The sequence below is a fragment of the Macrosteles quadrilineatus genome, unplaced genomic scaffold, assembly GCF_028750875.1.
Source record: "Macrosteles quadrilineatus isolate MER2022 unplaced genomic scaffold, UCM_ALF_1.0 Scaffold_2__2_contigs__length_208266976, whole genome shotgun sequence".
Taxonomy (NCBI): domain Eukaryota; kingdom Metazoa; phylum Arthropoda; class Insecta; order Hemiptera; family Cicadellidae; genus Macrosteles; species Macrosteles quadrilineatus.
In genome coordinates, this window is record NW_026542595.1 from 45,916,113 (window position 1) to 45,941,133 (window position 25,021).

A 25,021-nucleotide genomic window follows, 5' to 3' on the forward strand; every position below is an offset into this window, starting at 1 on the left:
TCTTCTTGTGTGACCCGTCTGAACTGGAGTGTGTGATGTGTTGCTGGTAAGTGGTCTGTTAAGGCATTGGTTCTAGAGTTATTGTTATTTTGGTCGGCTATTGATGAGAAAAAATCATTAAAACTGTTTGAAACTTCTATTGGGTCGTCCATTGTATTATTGTTGACTTGAAGATGGATTTGGTTTTCAGTATTTGATCTCGCTTCTCTTTCTCGGTTTATTGTTTGCCACAGTGCTTTAGACTTGTTTTCAGCCTGGTTCCTGGTTTAAGTGAGTCTAAAAGCGCAAGAGAGTGTTTTACTGCTTCTTCAAGGGCAGTTATTCGTTCCAACATTAGATATGTCGAGTTCTATCGGGTGACCACACCCGATTAGATGTTACCTTGTATTGATTAGTTGGAACTGGAAGTGGAAGTACCTACCTCTTGTACTGACGAAAGTGATTCAATGACTGAGCAGGGGTGACAGGGTTTATTGGCTTTGAAAGTTACTGGGCTATGAGCTTTTACAGCTGATGTCAGTTGGTGGAATTACTGTTCTGTTACTGTCTTCTTTGCAAATGTTTTTTGGTTGTTTTGGTTAGAAGCGGACCCCTTAAATGACAAAGTAGAATGGCTCATCTTGCAGGTGGCAATACACTCAACTAGATCTATTGTATAGAAAATATGCCAATTATCCCTCGATTCTCTTTTGTTATCCATGCTAGAAGGCTTTTACATTCACACAACTGAAATAATGCACAACAATGCTGTCAAAATGTTAACTAAAAACTTAAATAAAAAAGGTAACTCCAAATTGATGGCTAACTAAATCAACTTTAACAGAAACCCTAAAAAGGTAACTCAAATTGGCTAACTAAATCAACTTTAAATAAAAACTAAACCATATATTTCAATTATTGGCTCGTTATGGGTTTAGTATTTTGCAAGGGCTAGTTAGGTTATGTACACAGAGCCGGCAGAGCAGAGCAGACGATTTGGATCTGGATCAGTTGTCTACTGTCACTCGAGTAGTTTGTGAATGAACCGCATACATCGCTCCTAGACCAGTACGAGACGAGTACAGATACAAAAATACTGACTTGCAACATTGACTATTGGATCCTTGTAACCAGTATTTTAGTTTGAAAATGAACCGCAAGCAAACAGCGCTCTAAACCAGTACGAGAACAGCAAGAGATACAAAAATAGTTACTTTTGACTACACCGAGTAACATTTACAAAATACTGGTTACTGAAATACCGACCCACCTCTACTTTGGTTCCTGCAAGTAGACAATTCATTTACGTGAACCAGACTTATAAATGACTTTGAATACCGTAAATAGACATTCAATTTATATGAACCAAATATACCATTGACATTGGATACTGCAAGTATTTAATCTTATTTACGAGGAACAGATGTGGCATTGACTTTGGAAAAGTATTGGATTAATATGCTAGCTCCGCTCTATATTGCAAACGGACAACTGCATTGTCACACCAAGTTACTCACTTGTCACACTGCTACCTCAGCAGTTTGTACGCTATCTGTGTGCAGTAGCGGCGCCGGCAAGTGAGACTGGGTAGAGTTCTTGCCAGGCTGAGAGTAAACCATCTTGTACTGTTGGGCACATCTTGTGCATAGTCCATATCTAAAATCAACACGCGCTAGTTAAGAGAGGTTATAAGGGCAATCTTACAGGAAGATAATTTTGTCAAACTCAAGCAAAAATGGTTTTTCCAAAATAAGCCTTGAAGGGCCAACACATTTCCTCCCTGAGACTAAAAGAATTAGTTGTCGTTGACAACATTGATAGCTATAAAACTGGTCACTAATTCTCCCAAAGAAAATAGTCCTGAATAACAAATGTATTGTGTTAAAAGTTTGATTGTGTTTATCATCACATCATACTATAAGTGTGGTAGAAAAGTCTAGGAACGGTTAAATATATTTTTTACCAATATAAATAGAGTAATGAGACTCAGTATGTCAATAATAGGCATAAATGTCAACTCTTTTAAACTATTATCACTTGTTGAAAGCTATTAAACCTTTTGGAAACTTACCTAGCTAGAAGTTGTATCAAGTCTTTTCTATACTGAGCTGTCATGATGGCATAAAGGTAGGGATTCGCACAAGAGTTAATCGGGTAGAAGAAAACTAGGAGTATCTTGGAGCGAGTGACATCGATAAGTGGATAACCAGCCACGGCAGTGAGGGAGAAAAAGGCAATGGGAGCCCAGCAAGCAAAGTTGGTGCCTACAAGTAGCGTCATCTTGCGAGCCACAGTGCGCTCCCCTGGTGGGTGGCGGGTCTCATAACTACAAGAAAATGCCAAAATACAAATTATCAAACACAGAAAAACTATTTTATCTAAATATCTTTATCTTAGTAGTAAAAGGTAAAATATGCTATGAGGTGTGCGAAAAGAACATTCGCAAGAAAATTAGAGTCAATGGTGATAGAGGGAAGAAGATCAATAAGAAGACTTAATAGATGGATGAAGTGAATAGGGATATGGAGAACCTAGGTGAAATGGCCGATGGTGCAAGACTTTGAATGAACATAAGAATACGTAGTAGCTAATTAGTAATTCTTACCCAGACCAGGTAATAACTTCAAGGGAATAGGATATAGATTTGTATAATAACTGATGAATGTCCAGACTAAAGTTCTCATTACTTTCAACTGGCTTATAGGTTTTTCTCATCTTATACTTCTACATGAAATCGTGTATTTTATATAGCTGCAGTTATAAATGGCGTTTAATCTTGGTAGGATAAAAATTGTAGTTGTATTCCCTATTGTATCCTAGGGATAATTGTATCCGGTCCTCGGCAGTTTTCATCATAGCAAATATACTGGTATACTAATTAAGTAATTTAATCTGTTAAACCTGTTTTTGAGAAGCTATTAACGGGGCTGTAAATATAACTATCCGTAGCACGCCAATTTTCATCAATATTTTCTTTGTGGCAGGGTTATTTCGGTATATGAAAAATGTAATCCTGTTTTTGAATAAAAAAGATATTCATTTGTTTAGTTACAACTGGAAGAGACAACATTTTAGTAAAATAAGAAAAAGTAACTAATGTGGTAATGTAGACTAATTACTCCCGTACCAAAATAATATCCAGTTTTATAAATTTCTAGTGTCAAACATTTAAAAGTAGATCTTACCTCAGTGAAAGGTAAATCTGAGCATAACAGCAGCATATGAGTATAAAAGCAATTCCAGTGAACGCCAACAAGTACAATATGTACACAACTGACACGGTGTTGTGGGTATCCATCGGCAGACAAATGCTGAAACAATCTTAAGATGGTAAGAATATACACTGTTGAATCATGTCATAAAGTATTGCATAGAATTTACTGATTACTTAAGAATATGGTCACCTAATGCAAAATATAAAAAAAAATCTGTATTTATGTTTGTCAAGGAACCTGTGGCTCCTCTGCTTCTGGTAGTGTTATCCGTGAATTATTGATCCCTGGTGGGAAGTGATTGTCTCAAAACCCGTATTAAAGAACCTGAGGATGAGACTGGATGTTCGGCTCACGTCCCGGGACCACTTTTAAACAGAAAAGCGGAAAAGGTTGTGGCCAACTTGAGCAGGTTGATGAGAAGTGTTAGGATACCGGTAGGCAGCAAGTGGTGAGTACCGATGTTTGTTGCTTACTCCGTTATTATTTTTGGATGTGAGCCTTGGGCAAAGAAACAACTCAAAAGACACAGTCGTCCATCTAATGTGATCCAGTCCCGAATCGTGGAAGGCTGTTTCTGCATTATTCAAAAGAGGGATGAAATAAGAGAAAGAGACGAAAAATCGAACTAGGTGAGGTTAGGGAAGGGGTAAGCTGTCCTCTGATTGGTCCGCCATCCTCCTACGTCATTCTACTGTGATAGGTGGGCCAAACTACCTTGAAGCCTACTCTAAATATTAATGAATTATAGTTATTTACTATTACTATTCAACTGTTTTCATTATTTCCCTCTTATGATGGTAAAAGTATCAAAATGAATAAGTGAGATTAACACAAATGCGGGTTGTGTATTGACTTCTAAAGCATCGACAATAATAGCTTCAGTTAAACAATCAGAACATTTCTAATTATAACAAAATCACAGGTCTTATGAGTTTCTTTATGAACCTGTAGTTCCTGAAAGTATAGTGCTATACATGAACTTCTAGTTTCATGTGTAGTAAAATCTGTATAAGGCAAAACAGAGCATTTCTTAGTCGAACCTTGTGCTGGAGTAGCTGCTAACACCGATTAGAGGCAGGGCGGCTAGTACTAGAGCGTAGGCCCAGCCTACAAACATGATCTTGGTCGCAAGAGAGAGGTCTACTCTGTTGGTGTAGAGGGCGTGGCGGATGGCAAACCACCGCTCCACCGTCAGTAAACTCAAGGTGAAGATAGATAATTGACTGGCAAACACTGTCATGAACCCAGCAACCTGACACCCACTCCCTGAAAAATTTATAAAAGATGGTATTATTATCATTAGTTCACACTACTAATTAGTGCAAATTAGGGTGTCACTGAGCACATTTAGAATTATGTAAACTGCTTTAGAATCAGGCACACACATAGATAGAGGCTTTATCCCCCCCCCCCTTCTTCAAGGTCAATCTTACGCTAGTCTCCAAGGTATTTTCGTAGCTTAAGAGCACTGTCAAATATAGGAGAAGGAACACTTAGTTATCACCCCCTACTACCATAGTCAACAATACCGATCCGAGTATAGAGTCAAGCCGATTTAATTATGTCAGTCGTCTCCCGTAGATTAAACTAGGGGGTCACAAGTGTGTACATTGATATTGGTTAACCATTTGCAATAAAACTTAAAGTTCCCTATAACATTCAATAGTGAATCTATACCAATTATTTGTTTCATTAGCTCATTTTAAGCCTTAAATCAAATATTTTAAAGGAGGTGGTGAGGTGGCACTAAAGATATTCAAGAATCTTTTGAGGACACCACGTCATGATGGAGTGGACATCCAACAAGCTTTATTGGTACTCAGGAACACCCCTTTGCAAGGAATTGGCCTAAGTCATTTGTCATGACTTTATCTTCCCCTAGAATCGCCCTTAGTTTTCTCAAATTCAATTTTTTATTTTTTCCAAATTTAACAAAAGTACTTAACAGAATAATTTAAATTTATGTACTTTTGTCTACCCCAATAACTAGTTGATGAACACTAGCAGTTGCACCTTTGTCCTGAATAAATCGTTGGTTAGTCTATGATAAAAATCAAATATATGAGCTTGTTTGTCAAAAACAACAAATAAGACCATACTTGGTTAACTATCCTTACACCCATATTTCTAGACGGGGGTTAAGTGATTACCTAAATTAAACTTGGAAATAGCAATCTCTCTAGTTTTGCAATATATCACCTTAGCATTTGACATACCTCGCTGCCAATCAAAAGCGTAGTTAAAATAAACGCCAGTTGATCGCAGGTCTGTGACAGCTAATAGTAGTAAATAGAGAGCCATACAGAGGTCAGCGAAGGCGAGGTGACACATGAGGAAGCGAGGAACTGAAGTCTCAGACCTAGCAGAAACAAGGACTACAAGCACAGCAATGTTACCAAACACTGCAGTGCTGATAACTAGCCACACTGACGTCCTTAGCCAGTCTGACCCCATGATATCTTCACAAGGGTTGAGGGCGTCAGGCACCGGAGCACAGACTACTGGAGGCTGCCTACAACAAATCAGGAGATATGAGGACTAGATACATGACCAGATAAAGAAGAAAAGGTAATTTTTGGCCCAAAGGAGTTACTGTTTTGAGAGTATGGTCATGAAACCTGTCCCTTTAAGGAATTAAACTCATCCCAGATAAAAAAAAACTATATTAAGCTCAAATAAAAAAAAAAAAAAAAAAAAAAAAAAAAAAAAAAACAGTTGCCTAGAACTTGTATAGCTAAGTTCTCGATGTGGGCTTTATAAATTACTGTTTTCGCGGAGTGATCATTTTATTTGAACATTTAACCAAAGTGAAATATCCAGAACACATTATAGATAAATATATTTGCTCATTTGCCGAATCAATCATTTTATTTTTTTATAAGGCACTAAACTCACGGCAGAGAGAGGTTCCCGCACAACGCTTGTTGCTTGGCCTGAGGCAGCTGAGCTGTGGACTGGTGGAACACTTCATCCGAGTCTGAGTGGGACTGAGTAGGGCCTGGAGCCTCAATATCTGCCCATCCTCCACTCAGCACTGGCAAAAAGAATTGTGTTATAAAATAATTCTGTACACAATATTGTTATATCATATTTCAAAAGTAATACTGTATGTTTACGGCCATTAATTCGGCCTAAATACTGCTACTGGTAAGACCTCCATCATTTTTGGAACAGTTAAACTAACACTGTTTATTGAAATTAAAGTATAGGTATTTTAATTTCACTTCACTGAGGATTGACCCTTTTTGTGTCCCCAACTTGGATATAACTAGATACAACTCGTACAAATCAAAATAAGACTGGCACATGAATAAGGTATTATGTGTGATGCTGAAAACGATTGGCCCATTTCCTTTGGGGTTGAATTTTCACTGTAACCCAGATGAACACAGCTTCTACTTTAACTGAAGAGTTATTTTGTAATTGAATAATCAAGGATTCTGCAAATAATTTTAATATAGGAATATTTTAAAGAACTACTCCAAGCCACTTGACTACAAATATTTAAAATTACGCGTGAGGCCCTTGAAAATAATGCTGTGCAATTTCAAAATATAATAATGAAACCAACATAATCCAAGTAGCCTAGTAGTCAAAAACTTATCAATGATGAATTTGTGTACGAATGAAGTAAGTAAATATGTGTCCTACATTTTGCTGATGTGCATCTATACCTACCATTCTGGTCGTCGTCATGCTGCGTGTTAAAGGCCACCCCCTCCTGAACGGACAAGGGTGGTGTCAGGTGGTGGAAGATATTTTCCCCCGTCAGTGGAGGGATAAAGTTGTCCTGCCCCTCCATGATGATGGCCCCGAAGTTGTCCTCCCCATGTCCATCACTTACACTCCTTTTCTCCCTAACTCGGTCCTTGCATCTTTCCTGCATTGTAGCAATGTATTTCTGCCAAGCAAAGAGTAATGAACTGCTGATATATGTACGTAAAATAACGTGACAAATATAGATATCAATAATATTCAGAGGATTCAAAAAAAGATTAGTACAATTTTAATACTGTTACTTTTCAACGTAGGAGGTTTTATTTATGTTGGTTGTCTCAACCAAATGCTTAAGTTTAGTTTTACTGATAAGTGGCACCGAAGTAGGATTTTTTTATAGGATTTTGGGGAATCTCGGAGATACTTCAATACACCATGAAGCCCAACTTTGCGTTTCTCAGATATCGAAGCTGTAAACGCACTTTTAATTTCGTTGACAAACTCATATAATGACGAACTACAAATTGTATCAAGATTATGGAAGGTCAAAGTGGCGTCTGCTGTTATTATGTTGGAATCGTTGCGAAAAAGTTTATTTATTTGGTATTAAGGTTTAAACCCAGACTTTTGGTTTTCCATGGTTTCTTCAGTCGCAGAGTCATTCTCCTGCAGCATTTTCTTCTTCAGTACGTTTCACCTCTTTTTCTTCCAGATATTTGTTACTTTATCAAGAACGTTGCATACTGCTAACGAGGAAAACAAAATTGCTGCTCTGTGTTAACAAGTCACCCAATTTTTTACCTTAGCATCAGCACCATCTGTTACGATCCCAACTATATTCTGTTCAGGAAAATTTCTAATTTCTCAAGGTGGTCACTAAGAACCTTCACACTCACTTCAATGGTGAGCGGTCGCTTAATTGCTACCATACCCAAATACCAGATCCTTGATTTATTTGTATTCATAAATCTTTTTTTATTCGTCGAAATCAATTTGCCTAAAGATAGACTAAACCTTTCTCCGGAGCTTTTACATTCCCCCTTTGCTTAGTTTTTATTGTTTTGCTATTTTACCACATTTTTCCTTATAGTTCCTTTAAGGGTGGTAAACTAGTAACCCATCCATTATAAAAATGGAGTAGCTGGATTTGATTGTATACTACATTTTCTGGTTTTTCATGAACTGAACTTACTAATAAGTCCATATTTATATCAACCATGATGGAATAGAAAACTAAATTAACTTATACAAAAAAAATAACCCACTTGGACACTGCACTACAATAAAGTAAACACAACCACCACCCTAGAGGGTTGAGTTGAACCACGACTGAGAAATGGGGGCAGGGGCAGGTCCGGCTGTTTCACCGTTATGTGTGTTCATCTCCACAAAGTACAATGCCCCGCTACCCGCTGGGACGGCAGAACAGCTGGTCCGGTGGTCCGGCGAAGTAGGGAATATCCGGCGGTTTCGCTGGAGCATTTTTCCGCCGGACCGGAGCAGTGTGGTCTTCCTCTTGCCTTCACGCTGTATTTATCCACAAGAGATGCTAGCAGTGACGTTAGCAAGTGACGTCGTTCGCTTTCTTGCATTTCCTCAAAGGCTGGATTCAGTGTGGCACAAATTTGTCGCCATCTGTCCCTAGTTTTGTTTTTGTTTTTGTAAATTTCAAAAGACCTATCCCAAAGTTCTGGTTTCTTATGAACCAAACTAATAAGTGAATCCGTATCAACATCTACCATGATGATATAGAAAACTAAACAGACTAAAAATAAAAAGTAAATTACCGGTAACTAAATAGCAAAACAAAACTAAATACACCACTTGGACACTGTGCTGGAATCAAAAACAACCACTACCCTTGAGGGTTGAACCATGACTGAGGAGTGGGGGCAGTTGCAATTCCGGCTGTTTTGCCGGTATGTGTGTTCATCTCCATAAGGGACAATGCCCCGCTACCCGCTGAGCCCGCGAAACCGCCGATCCGGCGGTCCGGCGAGGTAGAGAATATCCGGCGGTTTCGCCGGCGCATTTTCCCGCCGGATCGGCAGTTTCGCCGAACCGGAGAAGTGTGGCCTGTCCCATGCCTTCCTGTGTATCTCAACTTGCTCCGGCGCCGCCGGGTCCGGCGTCCGGCGGTTTAGCCGGTAAGTGTGTCCCTGGCCTAAGGTCGGCTATCGGCCGGCCAGACGAGATAAAAACAGAAAACGGCAGCTACTCGTATGCACAGTAGATTATTAATATCTTTTATTCCTTTACTTCCATTATTTATTACTAGGGTAGACTAATTATGAAATCCAAAACTCCTTTTATCATCGTAATGATGGTTTTACGATGGTTGTCTCAAACAGAATTACTGTCGCGAATTTTTTTATTTATCAAAGGCCATTGCCTATTACTACCATACAAATGTTTATGGTTTCATACTAAACGTGTAACTAATCTACAGTTATATTTATTTCTTAAGTTGTGTGTTCTTTACTCTTTTATTGTCAATCAATAAAACCACAAGCATGGTTGCTTGCATGTTTTTAAAATTACGCAGGCCTACTTGGTCTCAAATACTGTCATTGCAATTTCTGTACCTTTGTCTTATAATATTGATTGTTGAGGTTTAAATATTTTTTTGTTTTGTATATTTTTCATTGTGTTGTATACCTTATGCAATATAAATCTTATCACTCACAATGATTTAGTGAAATCTACACAATATTCTGTGCCAATCAATTACATTTTCATATAGAATTTAATTTATTGTCATCCTACTAATATTATAAATGAGAAAGTTTGGATGTATGGATGTATGTTTGTGACAAGTGAACGCCAAAAATACTGGTCGGATTGGGCTGAAATTTGGCATGATGATAGCTCACATTCCCGATTAACATATAGGCATATTCTTATTTCAAAAATCCTTTCGGGCTCCACCCCAGTGGCTCTGGAGTTTCCCATGTTAACCTTATGAGAAATAGAATTATTGAATCTTAACAGCTGTTTCAATTAAACAAGTTGGTTCTGTTCTATGATGTTCAATAGCATTAAAGTTACAAGAATTACCAACAGGGTGCAGCACTATTATTTCTTTTACATTTATGACAACAGCTAATTTGCAACCAAAAGGTGAGTGAGCGTAGCGAACGAACTTCAACCTGGAGGCGAGTTAGCGTAGCGAACGAGCTAACCTGAAGGCAAGTGAGCGCAGCGAATGAGCTCCAACCTAAAGGTGAGTGAGCGTAGCGAACAAACTTCAACCAGGACGTGATTGAGCCATGCGAACGAGATAATCTTGAAAATTAAGAAGTTAAACGGGGCAAAGCCCGCGGGTTACAGCTAGTAAAAAATAATTGTAACCTTCTAATGACATTAGGCTATTATTACTAAACTAAATATAGTATACAAGCAAATCCAGCTACTCAGTTTTTATAAGATATTTTATTTGGGAAAACGTTGCAAAAATATAAAGTGATTGGAGTCAAATTATATGTATTTGTTCCATAAATGCAACAACGTAATACTCAAAATTCAGTTATACATAACTTTCAAAGGACGTTATGTACATCTAACTTGTTTTTCCATTTTGTTGTATTACTTTTGCCGCGGTGCCCCTCAAACCACCGCTTCCGCGGCGCCCTGAACCCATCCCAGCAATAACTGCATCCTACTTTCCTGCATTCCTACATCCATGCAAGGTGAATTTTTGTTAAGGCCACCGTACGTAACTACTTTAATTTAACTTTTAGCCCTTAGGGTTTTTTTCAGATTATGTTAATGTAGCTAGGTCTCTGTTTTTTTTTTTTTTGCTTAAATATCAACCAGAAATTGATTCATTAGATCTCGGAAATGCAGTAGATAATTTACTACGCCATTCAGATTTATTAAATGGTAAGAGTAAAAGCTTGCTGTGGAAACTGTCTTCTGTATTTGGTGACAGGATCAAACTGATGTATGTCTATGGAGTAACCATCCTCACCGTAGCAGATTATAATTGGACACTGCAGTGCAACGTAGGCCCTATTTTAATCCTTAACCAATAATCACCAAAGTAACTGCACCTGATGTTGGCTTGTATTTTCCTCTGTGTTCATTGCCAGTTTTTTCTGCCTTGACAACTACTTGGAATTTTCTTATACCTTGATGCATGTTTTCGAAATCATACATTGAATATCTTTTGACATAACAATTGCAACGTGTTTTTGTTATCAAAAATATACTAGTAATATTAATCTTATGTAAACGAGAGTTGAAACAGACATTTCTAACATGATTTTTTTTTCTAATAAAGCATACTATTGAATTAATGTTTATATATGTATTATCTACAAAAACGCGATTTACCACTGAGAATAAACAACTATACTTCACAACCTTGTCACAAACTTGTCAAATTTGAAAACCTTGTGATGATAATATTGTGTGCAACACATTTGGTTGACATGATGTATTGATCAGCATGTTCAAAACGACTTGGGGTGTATAATTTGCTAAGTAAGTAAGCCTAAAGTAGTTATTTAAGTTTTTGGTTTCCAATAAAATGCCTAATTCTGAAAAGAGCGTAATATTAAGGCTTATTTTAGAATGAATTCTCAAAAAATGCATGATATTTGTAGAAAATGAAGATAGGTTTTGGTAAATAAATGCTCGAAATGAACGAACAACTGCTTCTGGAAATGTGTTGAGATATTTTAATGTAGAACACTCTTGCTTGAAAGACAATGCTTTTCATGTGTTAAATGTACAACATTTTAGAAAACAGACCTTATAAGAAGGTATGGTGAAAACTATTTGTGGAATTCTCTCAAAGCAGGCAAGTCTTTAAAAATCGCATTTGCTAATCATATTGGTTAATGCAGGACTATTTCGGACTGAATTGCCAAATCTGTCCAAGATTGAGAAAATGTGTTGTATTTTTTCTTCGATTGGTTCAACTAGAACAACTGTGGGTTCACCAGATGAAATTAGCAAGCAAACATAGAAAAAGTACGGATACAAAAGGATATGTATGTAATGTCCATATCTTTCCTTATGAAACTTGTTATCGATGTTGATGGTTCTGAGACAAACTGATAAGTTACATTTATGAAATAGTTTTATTATATTTATAAACGTTGTTTTAATTTATTGCTTTGTAAAAAAAAACATGAAACGTGATTGGTCCGCTCAATTAGCTTTCGCTCCTATGAAAGCAATCCTAGTAAAAAGTTGAATTAATTTTACTTTCTATATGTACAATAGAAACTATAGTACACTACAAGTATAGTAGTACAAGTATAGACAACTATAGTAGTATCTTAAACTATAGTTCTACTCAAATGTTGATTAAGATTACATAGGCCTACATGCGAACGCTAAGTTAAAGTAAAACTCTACCTGATGACGGGCGTGTCTGGCTGGGTCGTGACGGGCTGGATATTTGAAAGCACAGCAGTGGAACGAATAAGTCAACTCAGCCTTTTGTAGACTCTTCATATAAAAGACCATAGATAACAATTTCATTAGTTTTTTAATCAGGCAAAATTTTTTTTATAAATTTCATCAAAAATATAAATTTTGAACATTGATTCCGCTTTTGAAAAATTGGTTAAATAATTTGTCATTAACTAGATTATATTATATTAATTAACCTAAAGGTACGCTATAATTTATAATGTGTTTAGAAGTTCAACCAATAATTAAGCAAGTATTGTTCAAGGAAAGGCTCTTGGCCAGAATTTCGATTTATAGATTTATTGGCTAAATTGCAATAAGTCCACAAAAGTTAGTTAAACTTCGTCTATGGTAAGTAAGCTACTACCCCTTTATTCTATAAATTAACGAATAAGTAAGTCTAAGACGTTATTTGACTTTCAGCTTTACTAGGCCTACTTACTTTTAAGTCGTATATGGAAGGAATTGTCTTCAAAGTGTATGTGTCGGTGAGTCTGAGCATTTCCAACGTTTCTAGCCCTATTGTTGGTAAATAGGTGATGGACGTTTCTGATAGATCCCTGACAGACAAACAAGTATGATTGTAAGTTTATAATCAGGGTCGTCAAAATACGTTTTACAGCAATATATAAATGTTAATACCTATATTTATTACATGTTTTAAAGATAAATCTTTTAAGCACAAAACTTAATTAAAATAAATGTTATTTGTTCCCTATACCAGACATTTATGCTATACAAGGTTTTTAGCATAGGCGTGTATTTTTTGACGGGGGGTGCATTTTTGACGAGTAGCGTGGTTGTCAACATGTATAAGTGGCTGTAACAATTATTCTTTAACGGCAAACTTAGCAATATCTTCAGATAAATGTATAACCAAGAATTGTTAAAGATGCTTTAAGAGGACTCTTAATATGAACTATTTTGACGTTTACTATGAACAAAAATGACATTTCCTCGACAACCGATCACTTATTTTAGAAAACGACGTGACAGAATACACACAAAACAGTGGGAACATAAACATATTATTGATGTTCTATCATGTTTACACTTATTATTTATATATATATATTTGAAAGCGTATTACCCCATAACCAAAATTTTTCCTGTAGATATCTTATTCAAAGTCAAGAGGATTATTGCAAAGACAAGACGTATTTTTATGTTATTCAAGAAATGTTTTCTCAGATAATGTGATATTTTAAAACTTTTCAAAAAATAAACCCTTTTGAAAAATAAACACCAAAAAGCACACGTAGACGGTTGAGGTACTTACATTAAATTGATTAAAATTATTTGTCATAGCTAAAGAATAAAATGTTTCTTTAGATCTGTAAAGAGATGCAGACTATGTTTCCCCTTGAGGCTCGTTGCTTTGAATTACACCACAAACCACTCTTAAAGATAATGTAGATGTGTGCAATAGTATAAAACGTTAAGTTTTAAAAGTTGATGAGATCATTCAGTAGGTGATTGACTTACAAGTCCCTGAGGCTGGAGAGGCCGTTGAATGCGTCTGGTGACAGATCAGTCAGCTCACGGTTGCCTCTAAAGCTGCTGTAATCGAAACAGAAACTGATACAACTTAGTTACATGAGAGAAAAAAAGGAAAGATGTGTGATTTTTCAAACTAGGTTTATTATGTTATTTAAAAAAAATGGAGCTCATACAATCATAGTAACGAAAACGTTTTGAATGACCTAAAATAATTATAACGCTTTATATGTTGAATATAGTAACCCGTTTACACTCGTTTTATGTGTGTCTTATCTGTAATGATGTATTTTCAAACTGTCCATTGAAAAAATTGTCTTCAGAAATATACCTAACTGAATTAAAAAGATGATATATTACCCGTACTCATTCTTTAAGTATCGCTCGTAAGACTAAATTGCAGTCAATGTTTTATACAAGTACCTAGAATAAAAAATCTCAACATTTTACTAATTGTTTGATTTTAAAGCAAAAATTTAATAAATACAATGATGGGACCCATGCGTACGTTGCGCATTTTGACAGGGTTGAACATTCGTCTCCTAGGCATAATGAGTAATTTAATACCTTTTTTAACTTTAAAAGATGACTTTATAGCTGAATAAATCGAAATCCAGGAACAAATCATGATATGAATTAATCTAATGTGAATGTTCGTTTGAGACGATTAGGCCCATTACATAAATTACACTACTAATGTACTTGATTTAAAATATGTCTATTGTGAATCCATACCACAAAGAGTATAATTGACGTACATTGACCATGTTTCAATTATCAATAAAAGTATCCTATTTAACATCTATTTTCATAAACTGACGTATCTCTACTTTACAACATGACTGTTGCTAAATTACAAACTGAAGGTAACCAGCTGTTAAACTACAATTAATTCACATTTATATGAAGAAAGTTAATCAGCTACAGTAGACCTTAAAAGCACTCTCCAGAAATAAAACCAATGCTAGGGGGTGAAGGCATAAAGGTAATCATTTGTCTTTTTAATTAGCATTCGTTACTCCACTTGATCATTATCTTTGAAATGCCACCGTAATCCTATGAACTGATTATTTACTACGGGTGAAAAAGGGATACAGAGAAAATCATTATCGTATTAGGTATATAAATTAATTAACTTTGTTGACAATATACAATTTGGTTTTGATGTTGAGAGAAAACAAAAAGGTTTATTATAAACAGAAAATTATTAAAACGTATGTTAACTCCAAAATGATAAAGTTTAATCAATATTCAAACGTTCAATAATAAATAAAATTATGTGGAGACACTTTTTCGATTCTTTTTCTGGTACAAAATTCATCTCACAAGACCTCCCTTTTAAGGTCCGGTCAAATATACCCTTTAAACTCTTAATACACGCTAATTAAACACATCTATTTTGATTCAATCATAATCAGACTATTTCATTCGTAAAGATTAATAATTTGTTTAATAAAATTTACTAATTTTCCTATTTAACAAAAGAATCTTTATTAACTTAACTAAATCTGTGTACAACTTGTAAATAATTCAAATGTAAACAATAATAATAATAGCATATGATTATAAACAGATCAAGGAATACTTTTAACGAAACATAATTAAAATGTTTTCTTTGACAAAGAAATGCGGCCCGAGGCTCAAGATGGGAGTGAGAGTCTATTCACAATCATACATATTTAATGTCTGCAGCCGCTCGCAGCCAGTTTTAAGAGTGATTAGAGACCTCAGTGGCTGTTTCCACACAACATAAACAAGCAAAGCCTGCGTAATCCAATTTGCTTCCATCGCAGTCTCCCCGATTGGATTATTTTGTTCCACGTAACAATACTAACAATTTATTTACTGATTTTTTTTTTTATTTGAGTTGTCTTACTGTTTTTGCTGTGGAGTTTTAACATTGTTTTTTTTTGTTCTGTTCAATTCAACTTGAACAAAATGCTAGTTTTTACAGACAAATGTTTGTACATTAGATTTGATTTTTCATTACAGGTTAATCGTAATGAGATTTGTAGTTTAGGAAATTTTAAATTTGATCCATTTGCTAACATTAAAACACATATTACTCAGCAAATGGCATATTAGAGTTTTAGTAATCAACGAATTAAGCATTTAAAGAAATAAAGGAAATAATCACATCAAAATGCATTAAGGATTACATACTTACATTATATTTTACGTATAGTAATACTTACATTTTTCCTATTTCGGATCCATTAAAGGCCCATCCTTCGACATGTTCTATTTTGTTGTAGGCCAGCAAACTATATAATCAAATTGAAACCTTTAAACCCCAAGTACTACAACGCTATAAGATAAATAAATAAAATTATACTATGTTTACATAATCTTATACATTGAAAAGAACCCTAAGCTTTCATACAAATCCAAACTAAAACTATTTTTTGGATATGAAAAAACTATATAAATCGACTTTAAAAATATATGGAATGGCAGGTTTTATCCACACAAATAATAAATTTAAAAAAGTAACTTAGTATTGCTGAATTGCTCTTTTTATATAAACATAACATTGTTATACTTACAATTGTTCACTTCTTACACGTACTGAATTTGTTTGAAGTCGCTTTATTTTGTTGCTTTCAAAATCTCTGTAAAATAAAAGTATTCATTATTTTAGTTAATCATGTCGAACAAACTTTGTAAACTAAGTGAATGATATTGTATGCTTGATTCAACAGTCTGTTTTGGTGGTTTTGAATAATTGATTTTAAAATCTTTTTTAATATGGTATTTGTTTAGGATAATAATTTCACATCCAGTTCCAATGATCTCATAAAACATCCCAACCAATGAACACACATTTGACAATAATGAGACAGCTCTAGTTTTGTTTAACATTACCACAGTTTAAAAATGCAAGTTGTGGTCAACAGTTGCATGATTACTTAATTAAATATCAGATTGACTCATTTATTACATTAGTGACGATTAATTTATTACATAAAAATTTATTTGTTTCATATAAAGTGATATAAAAAGTCAATTATAATTAATTCATCGTGGAAATGTATTGTACAATGGCTGATGTCCAATAACGAAAATGTGACATGTCAATTTAAGATGCTCAGCACAATTACTGTTCATACAGGTTTCAATTGTGTAAAGCAATTTTGAACAACTTTCGTATGTATTGTTTATCGACTGAAGTAATGATTTCTCATGTTTACATAATATTGGAGGTGTTCTTTGAATTCCCACATAACGTTTGAAAAGCAATTATTTATTATTTATCATACACGTATTGATTTGTTCAATTTACAAGACAAAGATTAAATTAAACTAATATAATTGTCTTCTGGATTGTTTGGATTGAAATTAACTTAAGCAAAACTAACTATAGGTTATGTTATCTTTGACTTGTTTCATTTTTTAAACTGTAGTAGAAAACTGCATTAGTTTCTTTTGTGTTTCATTTTGTTTTCAGTTGTATCATCATAAACAACAAATTGTAAATACCCTTTCAAAGTAAGTAGAAGTGTCAGTGATGATGGGGGGGAGGCTGGGGGGTGAAACAAGACCGCAGGTGGCTCGCAGGTCTCTGGGGATACTCCAGATTCATTTATTAGTTGTTATTAATATGGGCTTTGGAGAGGTATTACAAACTTTTATAAAAGCCTGTCACATGTTCAAACTTCTATGTGAAGTCTTATTACCAAAGATATAACCTTTTCAATTTACAAACAGTTATACTATTGTTATACATACATTTAACTGTTAGGTTAGGTTAGGTGTTAACTGTATGTGTGTAATTGGATAATTATTTTACATCTTTATGCATAGTATAGCCTACTTTCATGACAGTATACTTACAAATTTTTTCGCGCACCTAAACGTTTAATTTGGTCATGAGAAAAAATGTGTTTTTCACAACGGTTTGTAAGAGAAAACAACACAATAAGGGTGGAATCGGAAACAAATTGTTATTGTAAACTCTGAAGGCCACGTTTTTTATTACACGTTGGGACTCATTGATCAACACAAACCCGTGACACGACTGGAACCAACTGTATGCTATGTAGATTATAAAGTATACCTACTTACACGATGTGCATGATGAAGTTGTTGCCGAGTGCTTTGAACGCTGGAATATTCTCCAGTCCAGTGTGGATCACCCTTCTTCAATGAGAGATCATACAACAGAGAAAGAAGTATGGTTATGTCGAGGAAATAATTTTTAAGTTACGTTCTTTGTCATTAAAAATGCTATTGTATTTTGAAACAATCTGTTGAATATCCTGACACAAGAAAGATCAAATGCTTGTTTTTTTCCCCAGATTCCACGTAAATTCCAATTGAAATTAACATGTCAGAAATAGATTCAAGTAGCTGTTGATAAAATTTAACACATTGGCTGTATGAACACCAGTAAAGCTATGGAATCAATAAAAACTTACCTTAAAATCTGCATTTTGTAAAGATATTATTTCTATGTCATATAAGAATTAAGTATTATATTAAATATGTCTATTAAAGTTAAGCTTTTGAGCTTGAGAGAGTTTGTTGGAATGTGAAGTAATAAGGCAAAGGTGAAGCCTAATATCATAAACTATACTCTGACTTGACAACTGAAGTAAAGTTTTCTAGTTATATCTGTTTCATCTAACTTTCACGATAAACTCTTATGGTGATACATTTAACTTTTAAGAAACATATTAATGAATTCATCAAACTCTAACTATACTATAGCAAAAGGTTTAAAATTACGTGTTATTTATATGCTATTTACTAGTGTTTTGTTTATGTAAATAAACCCACACCTTGCCATGTAAATGACCTTGTATTCTAAATGTATTTATAACCAACTAAATAAAAACTTTAAAGTAGCTGTTCGAATACAATAGCATGACAAGAAAAAAATGTAATAAATAGTTTTCTTTTTCTTTGCGTGAGGTGAAGAGTTCAGTCCATCAATTGGTCAAGAAGTGTCTTTTTGGCCCTCGTGATGAAATCGTTTTTATCCATCCACAAATTGTTATTTTTGCAGACATAGAATTTTTTTGTAGTAATTTGAAATTTCAAATAGAAATAAAAGTACATGGTTTTAAAATCTAGAGCGGTCCTCTAATATATGAATTTAAACATAATTCCCTTGTCCAAAAAATTAAGTTTAGACTATTATTCTATTTACGAAATAAATTGTAAATTAGTTTATAACTGTTAAACACACTACATGGACCCGAATACAAAATCGTAAATGAAAGTAGAGTGCATGCAGAAAAATATCGAAATTGAAAATCCTTAACCAGCCGGGAAATCCTAACCCACAGAATGCCACTAATATAACACAACAATTGGTCTATGTCTGAAATATTTCCTTTGAACAACAATTAACGAATTGGCCCAAATATGTTAAGATAACTTTTTTTTAAGATGAGTAATTCGTCTATATTTAACCCCTATCTAAATGCATTGATGATATAGTTCATTTTTAAAAGGTTTTATATGATTAACAAATATTGTAATGATTAATTAAATAAAAGGAAACCCTTCTTAGTTGTCCAAATTAGATGGCACCCTAAACATTGTAAATACTGTAACGACCCTGCATTACTAGAACCTTTTTTCAATCAACTAAGAAAGAATAAATCTCGTGTGTAAAAGTTGGAGGAAACTTAAGGCTGACGTGATACTCTACATACGATATTGTTTTGACATTTTGACAGATGTTTGTGAGGTTGTTAAATATCGGTGTCTGACTCCTGCACTTTAAAATCTAACTCTCTGAGGTAAATCGTTATTATTATCGTAAACTATTTTTATAAAGTTTATTCCGTTTTACAAATATGTCTATACTTTTTCGGAAGTTTAACTTTGTAGTATAATAATAATTTAAACGTTGAACTTAAAAAGAAATGTATGATATTAGGAAAAACTTATGGTTTTTTTAGATTGTCCCTTTAACGACGTAACGCAAATGACTTAACTTTTTTTTAATAAAATAAAACAAATCATATTTTAAATATACTTAAATACATTCTCAAACCTTTTTACGACCTTATCAAAGTCTAACATATCTTACAATAAAAATGTGCAATATCAATTTTAACATCACTATCAGTGAATGATGAGTTTTTATATGTAAGAAATAAAGAAATGAGACATGATTGTTTTCATTGTAAAGCCTAAGAAGACACATCTGTACTTTGTTTGATTTAAAACTCAAGTGTTGTGTTTTGAAATACTACGCCTTAGTGTCAATTCGCTTGTAAGACGGGAATTGTATGTGAATTTTGAAGCCACCGAATTGTGCGAGAATTTCGTATGGGAAATTTGGAATAATCACTAATAGCCTATAGCCGATTTATAACTAGTAATCTATCGGCTCTCTCATAATGTCGTGACAGACAATGATCGCCGGTATTTATTTTACCATTTCCCGCAGGTATAATAAGAAAGATGATAATGTATTTTGCTTTTTGTGGATAATTTTTCCTTTACAGGTTGGCTACTTATCATTTAGGAAACAATTCAAACTCACAGAACTTTGAGGCGGTTGACAGGTGAGAACAGATGGTTTGGTAGCTGCCTCATGTTGGGGACCTGAGAGATGGTTCTGGAACAGCAGAAATAAACTCTTAGATATCGTACATAACATTGAACTAATGAATTGTGGATATTTATAGGTATGCACTGTGTATGCGATACTCCCTGGTGTGGATTAAAGTCCGCACTAGTGAGTCGGACGACGGTAGTACGACTATCCGCAGTACTATAATGGTAATTTGACCAATTCGTTAATACCAAGGCAAAAATGTGGTTTGGATTCCACAATAGACTGTAGGTCCCTTAGTTGCAATTAGCTGTATGGCCTATTAATTAACTGCTGTGTCCATGGAATATGTCGGCCTTAGTCAATAACAAGACTACAAGATCGCGCCTACACTCATCTCCATTCATACTTGGCTTAAAATACCGTACCTACTTTGTATGGTCGCCATATCTATGAAAAGTATTAAGGTATTAAAACGCTACCTGAAGAAAAAACAGCATTTACACATAACCGAGCGTAAAATAAATCAAATAAGATATAGTTTTAATCAGACTGGTCTTAGATCATTTGTTTCAATAACTATTATTTAGAAAGTTTACCAACTGCCAAATATTATAAATTAAACGTTACAATATGAATACTTACTTCACGTACAATATATTCATAATATGTCATTCTCCGTGGTCTTTTTCCCAGTTACGGAAATGGCATAAAACTTCGTTTTTTACTTGTCGTGATTAAATATATCACATTAAAATGTGCGTACCATTGTACCAATGGAATATGCTAATAATATATGTCATAAGACTAGTGCATGGTATTATACACAGTACGATCCAACGTAGTTATCATATGATGTAAAACAGTCCATAATATTATCCTTCTATAAGATATTCCTATTATAAGGTTATTATACATGATTGTATAATACAGTTTCAACTTTAAAAGATCCGCTGAGAAAATTTAGATTCAGAGGTAAACTTGGACTTGTTAAGGTAGAGTGCAAATCGAATCTCACTTATCCACTACATTCCAAGTTGTTGAGGTAATTTTTGTGTCTCTCTGACTTACAGAGGTAAACTTTAACCTTGAAATCAGTTCTGGTTTTGTCAGATTATTTTTAACGTGACTAGATTTTCTTACAAAATTGAAAATATTTGTGATATGGTAGATTTGAGTTATTTAGAGTAGAGATGTGGGGGCCGAATGTATATGCTTTGGTCTGAGAATCTCTCTCTTGTATATAGTTTGTCACTCACATAGTTTGTATCTGGGGTAAGTGACGGAACACATTCCTCTGTAGAGCCCTGAGGCTCCTCATCTGAGTGATGTACCTGCAAGACAGAAACGTTTTCATATTAAATAAAATAAAAAATCAAATAAATAAATTAAATTAATAAAATAACAATTTTAATCAATGTTTGTAGCTTGAAAACATTTATTTCGCCACAATATGCAGCAACTAGGTGGTTTCTGGTTCATTTGTAGACAAGAAAGCCGTTTAAATGAAGAAATTGGCAATTCACCTAAAGCTCGCTAAATTTACTGACTCTTAAGGTCCACATTTTTCAAACAGATGTATGGGTTTCTTATGTAGGCTCTTAATAGAGCTAACATAAAGCCATTGATAAAAATAATGTTGCACTTTCACATTAAATATTGGAAAATAGAAAGATTTTTAATTGAATGTTATGTAAACAATAGTGTAAATAAAAAAAACCGTTTGGTTGTACATATGAATTCGGTTTACTTACTATGAACACATTTTGCTGGAGTGTGTCCGTCTGTGGGTCTTATATATTTAAACATTTTATACAATAAAACTCTATACTTCTATGTACGGAAAAATATTGTTAAATTAAATTTGCAACTATTCATAACTTTCCATTACTATCACATTATGTAGGTTTGTGCCTAGATTTCTAGGTAAATACATACAGTTCTTGTAAAGTGTTGCTGTATGGAAGGAAGTCGTTATCTTTGATCTCTTCTACTCCTCCGAGGGATATGGATCTACAATCAAAGACAAAAAACACGTAATTGTCATAGAGGTTGATAGCAGTCGGTTGTTTTGCCCAATACACACCTAAAGTATATTACGTGTTATTATTATTTTGTACGTCTCCTCTTTGACTATTAATACAACAACTTCTGTATCCAATAGTCAATGGTATTCTGATAACCTTGCTAGTTCTTGAAGGATCGTTCTGGCAGATGCTGAGTTGTTGTTTGCGACGCTTCAGTGTCCAAATTAAACGTTTGGGAAAACGTTTTATTGACAGATAGGAGGAAGCTTTATTTAATAACATTTACAGGCCTGAACATGCAATTTAACGGCCTGAACATTTTCAGCTGCCCTTCTAGTAGGGTGAGTCAGTGCAAATGTGGTAGGACATACAGGCATGAATTCAATTCTGGAGAAAATGTCTTGAATATCGTGCTTGAGAGCATAATGTTAAACAATCAAATCATTCGTTCATTTATTCCCTGGCGAAGTCGTATCTTTTATCTTTGGAAGGAATAAATTATTTAGACGCATTATCAACTACTTATTTATAAATAAGTTAAAATTAATGTTTTTTACATAATCCTATTTGTTTGGTATGAATCGATTTATATATAAATATGTATGCAATTTTTTTTTAATTGATAACCAAGAACAAGAGAATTTGTGAATTTGGGTCGAATGGAATAGACTACATGATTGCTGTACAGAACATTAATAGTCTTAAATTGCTAGAAATCTGACTTTGTCACATATGAGTATACTGCGTATGACATACCATTGATGCTATATGAAATAAAACTTCAAACACATTTACAATTTTTCTAGATTAGTATGATATTTAGAAATGTGTGTTTCCTTTTTTTTGTTGAAAATGAATTAATCTTCATTAAATAAAACTAGTTGTACCCAATCAAAGAAATCGTTTACACCTCACTAACAATCATTCAGTTAACATAAACACTGGAAATAAATACTGTACTGGTACAGATCAGTGTAACGGTTGGTCTGTATGTTTCTTACACAAAAAACCACAACTTATTATAAGTTGAATCACTGGTGTTTCAAATTGGATATTTATAGTCCCTTGTTATTGAAATCCACGGTTTGTAAAACGTCACTAACTGCATCACAAACAACAGAATTCTACACAATCTAATAATAACGTGGCCGCGAGTAAGCTAATACTACAATCTGACAAAAGCGTACCGTATTAGTTTACTTGCGGCAGCACGGCTCATTCCCCAAAACGTTCAGTTGAGACTACTAAATAGTGGAGCATAATTCTAACCAATATTTCCATTAATATTTTCACAGCCCCATCAAAGAAATAAATGTTATCTATGATTTGGCAATCTTCTCCTTATTTTACATAAGCATTTTACTCGTGGAATATGCATGTTCAATACCAAATATTGCAAATACTCCCTTAGAGATTAATCATCCCCTTTGATCACCTGTTCACGGTTTATAGATATGTTGTGTGGTAAGAAGTCTGGTAACCCTTCAGTACGTCGATATCTCCTCTATTGATATAATTCTTTGAAAAACTATAAATTGTTTAAAATTTGTAATAGCATTAAAAATAGGTTAACATTAGGGAACTATAGGTTAGATTAGGGGTTTGTAAATTAAATCGTCGTTTTACGCATGCGAAATTTACTTGGTACTAATTCTTTTAACACATGTTTGTGCATGTGTAGCCTAAGTTCTTCTTTTGATGTTTTTTTTTTAAACGTGATCTACCATAACACAAAAGTTTCTGTTTCCATTAGTGGATGCAGTTTTTATGAAGATCCCTTCAATTAAAATTAAGATCTTAAATGAGATATTGAACAAGTAAACGTACGTTAGTTAGGACACAACTCTTGTAACAAAAGATTACTTGTTAGCGAAGCTCTGGAGATGTTGTAATGGCATTTCGAACTAGATTACCCCTACGAACTTTCCCACCAGCAGCACTTTACCTTTGGTTGGACCAGTTAATATTATACATTAGTTGAGCCTTGCGAAACAATCTAACTTTACGCTCTCTGCAAGTATAACTTTTCTAACTGATCTACTCGCTTCTGTCTCGGGAACAATATACTTATACAAATATATTCCATTGCAATCTTAAAGTTTCAACGTTCTATTTGTTGTAGCGTATTGTTAAAGTCATTGTATTTTCACCGACAACTAATGAGATTCGATTGTTGGTAATACGAATATTGGATCAGAAAACGGTATTGATCATAAACATTAACAAATGATGTAACTGGCCCGAATGCCTATACTAATAGCTGAAACAGCTAATTTGAGAGATCCGTTTAAATATAAATAAAATAATGTTTAATTTTGGGCCAATAACATTATTTGTTTACGTTTATGATCCATGCCGCTTTCAGTTATTCGTGGTACTTACTGCCCTCAAATATAATTACTCGTATAGTCGTATTTGGATATACACATAATCGTAAGTTTCTAAATTTAAAATAATACTAGTGGCTTGTAGGGGCAATAATCCCTATTATATATTCCAGTAATTATTTTGTACAAATTATTAGCCTCATAGGCTGCTTTTAATTATCGTTTTAACATTTTTGTTTTTTATAATATGTTTAATAGTTATTACATACCTGCATAGTGCATTTTGATGTCTGTTCTGTTTAAGATAAAAATTCCAAAGGA

The 25,021-nt window shown here is 34.1% G+C and overlaps 1 protein-coding gene across 2 annotated transcripts in view; it reads right to left on the minus strand.

Annotated features, from left to right (window-relative positions):
* LOC128986197 (follicle-stimulating hormone receptor-like) overlaps positions 1 to 25,021 on the minus strand; it is a 41,293-nt gene that overhangs the window by 10,514 nt on the left and 5,758 nt on the right. For both annotated transcript variants that reach the window (XM_054406403.1, XM_054406405.1), the window contains exons 2-17: positions 22,285 to 22,359; positions 21,606 to 21,680; positions 20,335 to 20,409; positions 17,898 to 17,972; positions 16,379 to 16,444; positions 16,028 to 16,096; positions 13,821 to 13,895; positions 12,778 to 12,895; positions 12,279 to 12,371; positions 6,873 to 7,095; positions 6,090 to 6,228; positions 5,411 to 5,706; positions 4,235 to 4,460; positions 3,165 to 3,290; positions 2,051 to 2,305; positions 1,497 to 1,635 (exon numbers count right to left, since the gene is read on the minus strand). In XM_054406403.1, the coding sequence (XP_054262378.1) occupies positions 1,500 to 1,635; positions 2,051 to 2,305; positions 3,165 to 3,290; positions 4,235 to 4,460; positions 5,411 to 5,706; positions 6,090 to 6,228; positions 6,873 to 7,095; positions 12,279 to 12,371; positions 12,778 to 12,895; positions 13,821 to 13,895; positions 16,028 to 16,096; positions 16,379 to 16,444; positions 17,898 to 17,972; positions 20,335 to 20,409; positions 21,606 to 21,680; positions 22,285 to 22,359 (2,122 nt within the window). In that variant the 3' untranslated portion in view covers positions 1,497 to 1,499. The remainder of the gene's footprint in view (positions 1 to 1,496; positions 1,636 to 2,050; positions 2,306 to 3,164; positions 3,291 to 4,234; positions 4,461 to 5,410; positions 5,707 to 6,089; positions 6,229 to 6,872; positions 7,096 to 12,278; positions 12,372 to 12,777; positions 12,896 to 13,820; positions 13,896 to 16,027; positions 16,097 to 16,378; positions 16,445 to 17,897; positions 17,973 to 20,334; positions 20,410 to 21,605; positions 21,681 to 22,284; positions 22,360 to 25,021) is intronic.